This window comes from Geospiza fortis, unplaced genomic scaffold, assembly GCF_000277835.1.
Source record: "Geospiza fortis unplaced genomic scaffold, GeoFor_1.0 scaffold291, whole genome shotgun sequence".
In the NCBI taxonomy this organism is placed as follows: Eukaryota; Metazoa; Chordata; class Aves; order Passeriformes; family Thraupidae; genus Geospiza; species Geospiza fortis.
In genome coordinates, this window is record NW_005054650.1 from 144,237 (window position 1) to 155,803 (window position 11,567).

At 44.8% G+C, this 11,567-nt stretch overlaps 1 protein-coding gene across 1 annotated transcript in view; it reads left to right on the forward strand.

Annotated features, from left to right (window-relative positions):
- Window positions 1–11,567, forward strand: part of VGLL4 (vestigial like family member 4) — a 46,655-nt gene that overhangs the window by 17,249 nt on the left and 17,839 nt on the right. The window contains 1 exon segment of the mRNA XM_005430574.2: window positions 3,278–3,464. Within this exon segment, the coding sequence (XP_005430631.1) occupies window positions 3,278–3,464 (187 nt within the window).

Consider the following 11,567-nt stretch of genomic DNA (forward strand, 5'->3'; position numbering starts at 1 on the left):
TGGGCTGGTGTCAAGCGAGAGCAGAGCTGCTCTACAGGCAGACACTACGTCACGGTGTTATCTTTGTTGAGCTTGTCTGTGCTTTATCATGTTGCCCAACAGTTTTAATAAAAAAAGAGAAGGAGGAGGAGAAGGGAAAGAAAAAAAAAAGACTAGTATGAATAGTTGTAAGTAGAAGTATCTGAAAGCAGCAGATCTGGAGTGCCTTCCACCAGCTGCTGGCTGAAACAAAGAGGAGCATTATGAGAGGCACAATAAATGTGTTTGCTATCTCTGCTCTCAGTTGCAGGGCAGACACAAGCCGTCACAGTAATGAATTTTGAAGCCTGCAGTTTGGACTTGGGGAATTTATAAAACACAGTTGTTTTATCAGAGTGTTGCCTTGCCAGCTGTGTGATGGGAGTCTGGTTTCCATGGAGTGTGGTCAGCTGGGGGAGACAAATCTAGTCCCTAAAACAGCATTTGGGGCCATAGTCTCCTCTGTGGTTTCTCTCTCTCTGCTTTAAATTCACGTTTGGTAAGGAGGAAAGTAGTGGGGGAGGAATGTTATTTAAATGAAGAGCAGTTTTAGCCCTAATCAAATGTGCAGGCTCCCTGAGAACTCAGGGTGCTGTGCAAAACCAGTATAGGAATTTGCATTTTATCCCTCTGAACAATGTAAAGAGATTGTTTCCTTGCTTTTTCCCTCTTATCTGGACTCTTTTTGGCATTGTTCTCCTGCCTGGTGTGGGCAGGAGGGGCTGTACAAACTGAACTGTCCTGTCTGTCCTGTAAGAGACTCTCACTGCTCCCCCCTTTTCAAAATTTGGTTAATTTGATTAATTTTGGCCCGGTGGTGCTGTTCAGAGCCTGGTATGTTTAGCTGAAGTCTTGGTGTTCCCTGCATAACCAGGAAAATGCATTTTTAAATTGGATAGGCTTTCTTTAGAAGTCCTTCCTTTCTTTGCTAAATTTCTTTAAAACAGGTTTTTCCAGCATACAATAGCTTTTTTTGCCAGATTTTATATTCAGTCTGAATGTTAATATATAAATGCTGTTCTTATACATAGAAGAAATGAGTATTTTAATGTTGAAATTAAAAAGTCCCAATTTTGGTAATTGTATAGTATCAATGTCCTATTTGGGGGAAAAGGGCAAGTTTCTGATTTACTGGATTGAAGAATGCCTAGAGATTTTTGGTGTTTTGTAAACACCCAAGTTAGCTTTACATGGGTATTTAAACTGCCCAGGGCACTTAGGAGTTGCTCAGGAGTCAGTGGGAGTGAGGTGCCCACATGGAATTTGTAATTGCTGTTGTGGAATTTGGTGTTGGAGTCCCCAGAAGTGATGGGAGATGCTGCAGGGAGAAGATTGATCATGCATGGGTGGGAGGACACAAGCTCCAGCCTCAGGTGCTGAAAGCTTTATCTCTTGACATTGCTTTTGGGTTATTCCTTTTCAAAGGCACTAGCGAGGGAGATTCCTCATGGAGAGGAACTGGTGTGATGTGGTTTGCTTTGAAAGTTTAGAACGTGAACATTCTGTAGGTGGGGGTTTCTATTGGCAAAATACAAAGGAAAAATGCACAAATGTACTGATCTGAAAACAATTCCCGAAAGATTTTGTGTTGATAAAAGCTTTTTTCGTGGCACTGGGGTGGTTGTGGGTGCTTCTCAATTAATGTTTGGTTGGAACAGGAGAGCTCTGGGTGTCTGTCCCAGAGCATTTGCAGCAGGGCACAGTTTTTGCTATTTAGAGCTGAGATGGAAAGTTCCTATTTAGATTTGGTGCCAGAGTCTTTAATAGAAATCATGGCTTGTGGTGTATTATAGGTCAGCGTATATTTGCTAGTTTATATTATGCTGACTAAATTGGCAGAATGCTTATTTTTACTGGTAAACATTCAGGAGGTTTTCTCCTCGCTCCTTCTTTTTCCAACAAAATGTTATTTGTCGTGTGTAGGAATTAAAGCAGCATTTTATAAATCATCTGCCTCAGTGACGATGTGAAAATGTGTGGTGGCACACAAAGATTTCCATTGTCAGGTACCACAGGGCTTTAGATGGAGTTAACTTAGGCCTAATTTTAGGTCTGGAAATTATGGCTGTGTAAAAAACAAAATGCTTCTGGCAGTGTAGGAAAAATACAAATTCTAAACTCTAGCAAAAGCGGCTATTTCAGGGATATTACCAGAATAGGTAACCCTGGTTAATTTAGCTCCTCTCCAAGCCCCTGATGGAGCCCCAAAAGCACTTTTTTTAACATCTGTAAATCCCTATGAGGTCTAAATCCGACCAGAGGATGTGAGTTCCAGTAAATCCATGGTGGTGAAGTGCAGCACTGTGCTCCAGGCTATAGGAGTAGTGAGACATTTAATTGAAATGGGGAAAGCCTGGTCACGCTTTAACGCCTGCTTAGCAAGGATCTGTCCTGTGCTCTGCACAGCCAGCTGTGGCATCCCTGGAATGACTTACACAGCTCCCAAATGCTGGCAGTGGCTTTTCTGGGAAGTGGGAGATTATATAAAAACTCACCATCTACTCAGTCTGCCCCAGTTGGAAATTAGCATTTCTGTGATTCCTCTGCTGAAGAATTGTGCTCTTTTGTTCCTGGGTCCAAACGTAGGTTTAAAGTATAGAGAAAGACATTTAGGAACATATTTAAAAGTTGAATCAGCAAGTTCCAGTTTCCCCCCTAATTTTTCTCTTGCATAGTTATATACCAGACAAGCTTGTTTTGGACAGCATTTTATAAAGGGAATCATCTGAGAATCCAAACATTTATTCAGTTTTAGATCTGGAATATTTGGCATTAACGTGAACTGTAGCTCTGGAATTTATAACCACGACTGTAAGAAGAGGAACAAAGCTTTTATTTCTCTGTGAATAGTCATGGTTTGCAGAGTGAGGTAATCACAGCCCAGTGCTGGGATTGCAGCCTGCCAGGGGAGGAACCTGGGTGAAAAAGCTGGGGGGGGGACCCGAGTGAAAAAGCTGAGAGGGGGGATCTGGGTGAAAAAGCCGCTGCAAAAATGGGTTAATTCGGCCTTTGGGATCATCCAGGGTGAGCTACCCCTCTCCTGGTGCCTTTTCTCACCTCTTGTTCCAGCATAAAGTGTGGCTTGGGATGCCTTGTCCATCCTAGAACCGCGTCCCATGTGTGCAGTCTGGGGGGTGTTACTGGGGAATTTCGGGGGATGTTACTGGGGAATTTTGGGGGGTTTTGCTGCGTGCTCCCCAGGGGGTGTTTGTCACTGTTGTCCCCGTGGGGTGACCCCCTGTCGTGTCTCCCCGGGCAGGTGAAGCGGCGCTGAGAGGGGAGCCCCGAATGCAGCCCCTGCAATCCCCCGCGCTCAGCAACCACCGCACGGGCCCGCCGCCCATCAGCCCCAGCAAGAGGAAGCTCAGCATGGACCAAGGGGACGAGGAGCTGGACTGTGAAAACGACCACGTCTCCAAAATGAGCCGCATGTTCAACCCGCATCTGTAAGTGTCTCGCGTCTGTCCCTGCACGGAACTGAGCGCTGCCTGCTAAAATCGTGTCCTGGCTCCAACTTTGTGCTGGGTTTTTTCCCTTTGTTCCAGTTTGTGTGGGAGATCTGCACAAGAGCCGCCGTGATTAGATGGGTTTTCATGTTTTCTTTTGTTTTTGTACAGCGTGAAGTAACAGGAATTAGCTCAGCCTAACTATTTATAGCAAGCCATACGTATTCACCTTGCCGTTCCTGCAGTATTGTTCCCTCGTTCTTTGTAAGGCGCTCCTTTCACTTCCCCCCATTCTCAGGCTCTCTGGCTGGGGGTGGGGAGGCAGCAGCGGCAGCAGGAGAAGGAAAAAGAGTGCTTTGCATTTTTCCGAGGCCAGCAGCTCCGAGCCAGCTGCTTCCTGGGCTGCCTTTACAACTGGGCAAGCGGCAGTTGGTGCTAAAAATTCCTGCTCTGACAGTCAGGTGTGGAATGTGCCGGCCAGGTAAGGCGTTGATGAGCTGTGTTGGGCAATCAGCAGATGCCATTGCTGGGAATGTGAGCCTGGCTGGCACTGCTGCAGAATTCCTGTCATTCCTGCCTGGAGGAAGCATGGATGGAGCTCCTGTGGCTGCTGCCTCAGCTCCTGCAGCCCCGGCATTCCGTGCATTCCACAGTCATGGGATGTGGACTGAGGGATTTATCCTGCCATAAATCACCGCAGCCTTACTCACAGGCTGGGCCCGCAGTCTGCAGCCTTGGAATTTGTTACAAATCGGGAATCCAGCGCTGAAGTAATGCAAAACAATGAAAGCTCGCTTCTCATTTACAGCATACCTCCTCCTCTCCCGAAAAAATTAACTATTTATAGCCTTGCTCTGGGGCCAGGGCGGCTTGGAAAGAACCCTGTGCTGCATTTCTGGACGCATGACACAACTGAGGAGATTTATGGCATTTTTGAAATGTTATGTAACTTTATGGGGGAAAAGTGTGATTTTTTTTTTTTTAAGGCTCATTTTCTACTGATGAAATAAAATACAGCTGGCAGTTACGTACATTATAACACTTTATATAGCGGAGGCCATAAAAATAATGAAGTCTGAACCAACAGACTCATGTGCAACCAAGGCTCAAAACTAAAAGATGCAGGCAGTTATTTCATGTGATCCCTTAGCTATATGTCACAGCTGTCTAATAGTTTCCAGTGTGGTACATTTTTATGGTTTTTTCAATAGATTCTTTCTGTGATTTCGTATATGAGACATGCATCTTTTCTTCTTGAAATAAAAAGCACAGGTTTTCTGCCCAGGGTTCATGTGACTTAATCTGTTTCAATTAAACTATCTGCTGCAAATGAATTATAGTTTAAAATAGCATGCATGAGACCATCTCTTTTTCTACTTTATTTTTAAGTTTGATCTGGCCATACAAAAGTTTGTGATTCATCTGAAATAACTGGATTTCAGATATATCAGAAAAGTTCACAAACATTCTTTGAATTTTGTTCTCATTTCCCTGCTACTGCCTCCAATGAAGTTTTTTTTTTTGACTGTTTTTCATATTTTCCATCTTTTTCTGATTCTGATGTTCTGGTTTAACTGTAGAATTGGATTACTCGAGCCCTGTGGATCTGTCCAGAGAATTTTAGTTGGGAGAATGGGAAGTGAGTTGTGGAAGCTTGGCTTGCTCACACCCAAGAAAACACAGTAGACTGGGGAAAGAATTATTTTCTGGAACACAATAATGGCAGCCATTGTAGTGACTTGGAGGTTCTGGAAGTGTGAGGTTGACAACATTCAGTTTAGAAATCCACATGTGTGAGAGATGTGGAGTATGGAGATCAGGTGCCACGGTGTCTGTGGTGTCAAAGACATTTCTCTGACTGGGACTGTAAAGATTAGTGTTGGGCTGTGTGTTTTGAATTTTTCAGGGCCAAGTGCCCTGAAAACACAGGATAAAAGTGGTCCTGACACAAAACCTGGGCAGAGCTTACAGAAGTCTTTATAACCTCCAGCAGCAGCTCTTGTTTGGGCTTTGTGATGGTGCTGGTAGAACTGGGAAGCAGTTGTGTATTCATTCTCTTAACACCAGCATCTTGTGGCTGGAAATGTAATTAAATAGGCCAAGAATTGTGTGTTTGGTTTGTTATAAATGGTGGAACCTTTTCGTTAGCAATTTGATCTTAACTCTGAGGCAGCAGCACCCCACTGTGCTTCAGCAGGGATGAATCCATTGAAAGGCTTTGGATGTGTTATTAGAAATCCAGTTACGTCAGCCTTTTGTTGGGAAATGGAGTGCTTGGAGACATTCCCTGCTCAGGTGTAATTCCCTGAAGGATCATTTGTGAGCTGTACTCGGCTATGTTTACTTTTATTGTGGAAAAACACAACTATTGGAGTGCAGTCTCTGGAGCAGAGTGAATCAAATGCCCTGGCAAGCCTAGCAGGATCCTCAAATGTGTAATGGAATGAATGTGCAAAGAACACTTTATCAAATGTGCTTTTTCAAAGGAGAGAATTCTCAGTGTTAGGATAATAATATACTTGAGAGCTTGTGGATTAATTAAAAAAAAAACCCAAAAAACAGCATGTGACACTGCGTCCCTTTCATGTACTTTTATAGCTTCTGTGTTTTTGTGGTGATAGAAACTGTGAACACCCATAAACTCCTTGGCTGGGAAGAACAAGTACTTCCTAATTAAAATATAGTGATAGGTAATATAGAATTCTCTTTTTCTTCTGGTGTGTCTCTCAGGTGTTTAACTTGAAATGCACTCACTGAAGTTTAGTCTTGCTCAAGTAAAAGGTGCTTTTGGCTTTGTGCTGCTCTGTGGAGGAGAAGGGAGCTTGTTTTGAGGCTCGGCTCGAAACATGGCTTTGTTTTCCCGTGAATTCATTATAACCACCGTGGTTTACAGCAGATTGGGAAATAGGATTACACGAGAATTCTGTGCGGCGCAGGGGCGGCTGGCTCCGCCCTGACCCGTCCGGGGCAGCGCGGCGGGGCCTGGGGCCGCCGCTGCCGCCCGGGGCCCTCCTTCCCCGGCTCCTTCCCGGACACCCATCCTCCCCTGGCTCCTTCCCTTTCTCCTTCCCTGTTTCTCTCCTGCTTTCCTTCCCTGTCTCCCTCCTGCTCTCCCCCCTCCCTCTCTCCTTTCCTGTCTCTCTCCTACTCTCCTCCCTCCCCTTCTCCTTCCCTTTACCTCTTGCTCTCCTCCTTCCCCTTCTCCTTCCCTTTTCCTCCTGCTCTTCTTCTTCCCTTTTCCTCCTGCTCTCCTCCTTCCCCTTCTCCTTCCCCGTCCCCCCTTGGCCTCTCCCCTCCGTCTCTCCTTCCCCGGTTCCGTCCCGCTCTCCTCCCATGCTCCCTCCTCCCCGCTCTCCTGCTCCCTCTCTCCCTTTTCTTCCCCCCTTCCCTCCCGGCCTCTGGTTCCCTCCCTGGTCCCTCCCTGGTGTCTCTCCTCCCCCTGCCCGTCCCTCCCGTTCCGCAGCCCCGGCACACAAAGGCCTCCTTGTCCCGGCCGCCCCGCCGCCCTAAGAGTCCCCAGCGCGGCCAGCGGGCACGGCGCTGCCCCTTCCAAAGAAATGGCCTTTGCAATTCAGCCGGGACCATTATTTTTGTTCCTTGTGCCGACTACGTCAGCCTGGAAGCTGGCGTTTGGCGTTCGGGAATTTTCCCCTCGTTCCCGTTTGGTTTGGTGGCATTAGGATTGCGATGGACATTTATTTGTGTATAAAAATCTTCCTGTGGCTAAATGTTCACAGCTGTGAAGTCAAGGGAATAATTGTTTCTTGGTTTGTGTGATAAATAATTTGGCTTTTTCTTGTAATAAAAGGTCTGCACATGAATAAGTTACTTTAGTGTATAGCATGTAAAATGATGTGTAGTTTCAGACTCTTCAAATTCTGGGCTGTCTTCAGTTTTGTTACACTGAAGAATGATGGTAATCCCACCCAAAACACTCCTGAAGTTTTTTACCATGAATATTCAATGACATTTGCTTACTTTATTGACATTGTGATAGAAATTAGTGGGAAATCCTTTAAAAAAATGTTACCTAAAAGTTACCTTTATTTGAAGACTGTGGAATAATTCAGGTTGGAACAGACCATTTCATCCAACCTCCTGCTCAGAGCGGGCTCAGCTGCATCTTCAGTGAGTTTAGGGAGAAATTTTGAGTAAGATTTGAAGTATTGAGTAAATAAAGTTCCTCATTAGAGGATTCTTGTCACCTTCCTCCTTAGCTTGGCTGAGAGCACAGGGTGGAAATGTTCTGCAGAAAATCAGGTCCCTGTTGTGGAGGAACGTGGCTCCAGCAGGGCTTGAAAAGATGCAGAGCTGGCTCTCAGAGGTAGCGTGGGAGTTGTCAGAGAAGCTCTTTGCTGCTCTTTGGGTTCCAAACTTCATGTGGTATTGAGAAATATGTTCCCAGTGTCATTTTATTGTGACAAATTGGAGTTGGGAAAAAACCCCAGCGCACAGTTGAGAACACCCAAAGTGTCTCTCATTTGCTGAGTGATGCATGTCCTTGGCACAGATGTGCCCCTGAAGGATTTTGGGGTTCACCTGGGGCTCTCAGAGCAGTCCTGCTGGAGCTGAACTCCTCAGTGGAACTGAGCCCATGTGGCTCTTGTTGATTAAGTGGACAAAGGATCACAAAGCAGGTTTCAAACTGCTTTTCCTATTTTTTTTCCTTTTCTTGGCTGAAATAAACAGGGCAGGAGACTTTTTCTCCTTTTTAATGTCTTTATTAAAAGTTGATTTTTACTTATAGCATTGTCTGTGTTGCTTGAATGATGGAGTGAATCAAACATTTTCTTATGGAGATCACACGCTGCACAAAATTAAATTGTTTTCAAGAAATATATGTTAAGTGGAACCTTCAGAGACAGACTTGAAAGAGCCACCATATCAGAGTTAATATTTAACACAGAGTTGTGCAGTTCTTAGCCACGGGGGAATTTGAGAAAGCACTCCAGTCCCTTTCAGTTGAGGCACATGTGAAAGATTTGTTAGGAACAGTTTCAGGGCTAAAAGCAATTTGATTGATAGCTTATCAGTACTTCACAAAAAAACCTATCTGTCAAAATTTGGGTAGATGTTGAAGTACTTGAAAAACCACGCAATGTTAGCTCAGGTGTCTCCTCCACTTGCAGACAGAAGGGGTTTGTTAGCCAGTTCCAGATTTCTGCTTTGATATCATGTTTTCCACTTTCATTTTCCATCTTTTGTGGAGCAGCATGACCCTTCCCTGGTGTGGCAAGGCTCCAAGCTGCCTCTCAGGGCAGAGCTGTGTTAGTGTTGCTCAGAGGGGTTTGATCACCCCCTTAGGGAAGGCATCTGGGGCCCTGTGCACTCAGGGATGCAGTGGGAGCCACAGAATCACAGAATATTCTGAGCTGGAAAGGACCCACAGGGATCATGGAATCCAACTCTTAAATGAATGGGGAATCCCTCGAGCCCTGGTGTTGGATTTTTACCCCAGGGTAAAAGCAAAATTTTACACTGTGTGAATCAACATGGGGTGAAATTCAGCACCAATCCAAAATCCTGAGATCTTAGAAAGAAGCAAGAAAAGAGCCAGTAACCTTTGCAAACATACTGTGGATGTATATCCAATCCCATGGAAACAAAGGTTTAATCTCACTTCTTTCTATTTAACCATTTTCCCAGATGTTTCCTGCAGTTTGACAGATGTGCCTTTTACTAGAAAGTTGTGCTCTTGAGAACGAGAGTGTTATGGACACAGTTGCTATAGACAATGACTGTGTGAGGGTAAGGTTTGGAATAAAACCTTACATTAATTTCTACTTGAATCAGTAGTTTTGTTCCCCAGGCTGGCAGTGCTGATGCTGTGGGATAGCAGGCACAGCCTGGCAGGTTTAACTCCTTCCTGCAGCATTGCCAGACAGCTGGAATTCCCAAATAGTGAGCTGGGGGAGGAGGCTGAGGGATCCCAGGGAATCCTTGAGCTACAGGGCTGAGAGTTGTGCAGGGCTGGAGCTGGGTTGGTTTGGGGTTTATCCTCAAAGAAACAGGGGAATCAAATTACTTCGCTGCCATTGGGGTGTGGAGGGTTTGCTCCCAGAGTTGGGGTTGCCTTCCCAGAGATAGATCCCATGTGGGGGGATCCTGGTGTGGATGAGTCCCCAGCTGGGTTGGTCCCACTGTGGATGGACCCTGTGTGGGTGGGTTACAGAACCCCAGAACATTCTGAGCTCAAAAGGACCCACAGGGATCATCAAGGCCAGCTCTTCATTCAGTGAATGGCCCATATGGGTATTGAGCCCACAGCTGTGGTGGTGTCAGGTGTGCATAGATCCCATATGGACATGACTGACACCACTGGCATGAGTGATATTCTGCTGCCCAATTAATGCTTTATAAACCTTTTAATCAGTAACTGTCATGATTCACAAACCAATACCTTCTAAAGAGAGTAAGCAAAGTCCCCAAACATTTTTGCTTCTGATTTTCTTTTCTAATTAAGTCTCCCCTAAACCAGAAGCTGCTGTGGGAGGAGACTGTTGACTGCACAGTGTGGGGTGCCTGAGCTGCAGAAATGCCCTCCAAACACTCATCTGTTGCTGCTGGGGTCCATTTGGTTACAGCTTTCCAAGGAAATATTTTACTATATTGGTCTGAATAGTTGTGCAATATACAATGAAGCTGTTACTGTTTTTATAGTGCTTCTAGAGTTTTCGGTAATTCAGATTTTATTAGCAATTACAAACAGTTTCAATAAACTTTTAATGAAATGTTTATTCCTTCTTTAAAACAGCCTGTGAAAAAGTCTAATTTCTTGAAACCAGTTGTTTAAACACTGCTCTTGGTCTGAAGGCCTAAAGAGACTGGGGTTTTTTAAAGAATTTTTGACATGTCTGGAAGTGAATTATTGTAGTTTCTCAGTTTTTCCTGCTTCATCTCAGCTAATGTTACAGTGTGTATCTGATGGATAGAGACCATAATTTGTAAGTTTTAAGGATCCCAGGCCCTTTTCCCTCTTTCTCCTTAGACCCAGTGAAGGGAAGCTGTGCAGTCCCATTTTCTCCTGATGATTTGGCACAGTTAATTCCAGCACCATGACCTTATTTGTGACCTGGTTTGTGTTGTTAAAGCTCTTACCAAATTAACTGGCCATGCTCATGCCGTTGATATCTTTTGCTTCCCTTATCATCTGTTTGGAAAAATTTATTATTCTGCTCCTCTGCTGTAAAATTCAACATGATGCAGGCTTTTAGGTGGTGGAACTAGGGGAAGTCCCACAGACTTGTGAGAATTTGAGGTTCGTGGATTGATTCAAGATTTTACTTTTACAAAAACAGTTCCATGACAGGCATTGGGTGATGGTCAAAAGAACTTTTTCCAAAATAAAAAAAAGTAAAAAGTATTGCAAGGAACAACCCAGTAAATCCAGCGCTGTGACCTTATTTTCAGAGGCTGGTTTGTGTTCTTAAAGCTCTTACCAAATAAAGTGGCCATGCTGTTGATATCTTTCACTTCTCCTATCATCTATTTGGAGAAAATTATTGATCTGCTCCTCTGATGTAAAAGGTGGTGGAACCAGGGGAAATCCCACAGACTTGTGAGAATTTGAGGTTCATGGATTAATTCAAGATTTGACTTTTACAAAAACAGTTCCATGACAGGCACTGGGTGATGATCAAAAGTACTTTTTCCAAATTAAAGAAGTATTGCAAGGAACAACCCAGTGAATCCTCTAAGAGAACATAACTGGCATTTTGTATTCCCTTTAACATTCTTGGCAGGTTTCACCCCTGAGTTTGAGCACCAGCAGGTTTTCCCAGAGCCTGCAGCACAGCCTGAAGTGCCCGTGGCTGATCCTGGTGCCCTGGGACATGACCCACTGCAGCATTGGATGTGCAGCCTTTCCCCTGACACTGGCCCAGGGTGTTCTCTGGGTGATCATAAATAGTTTTTATGGTATTTTCCAGTGACTGGGTACAGAGGGCTCATTGCATGTGCCAAGTTTGACTTCAGAAGGAATTAAAAAGCTGCACATGACCCCTCTGATGGATGGGTAGAGCGTGCCAGAGGTGTTTGGGTGGGCACTGCAGTGGGTACAAATGAATCCCTTCCCACCCTCTGACCTTGCAGATGTTTCCATTA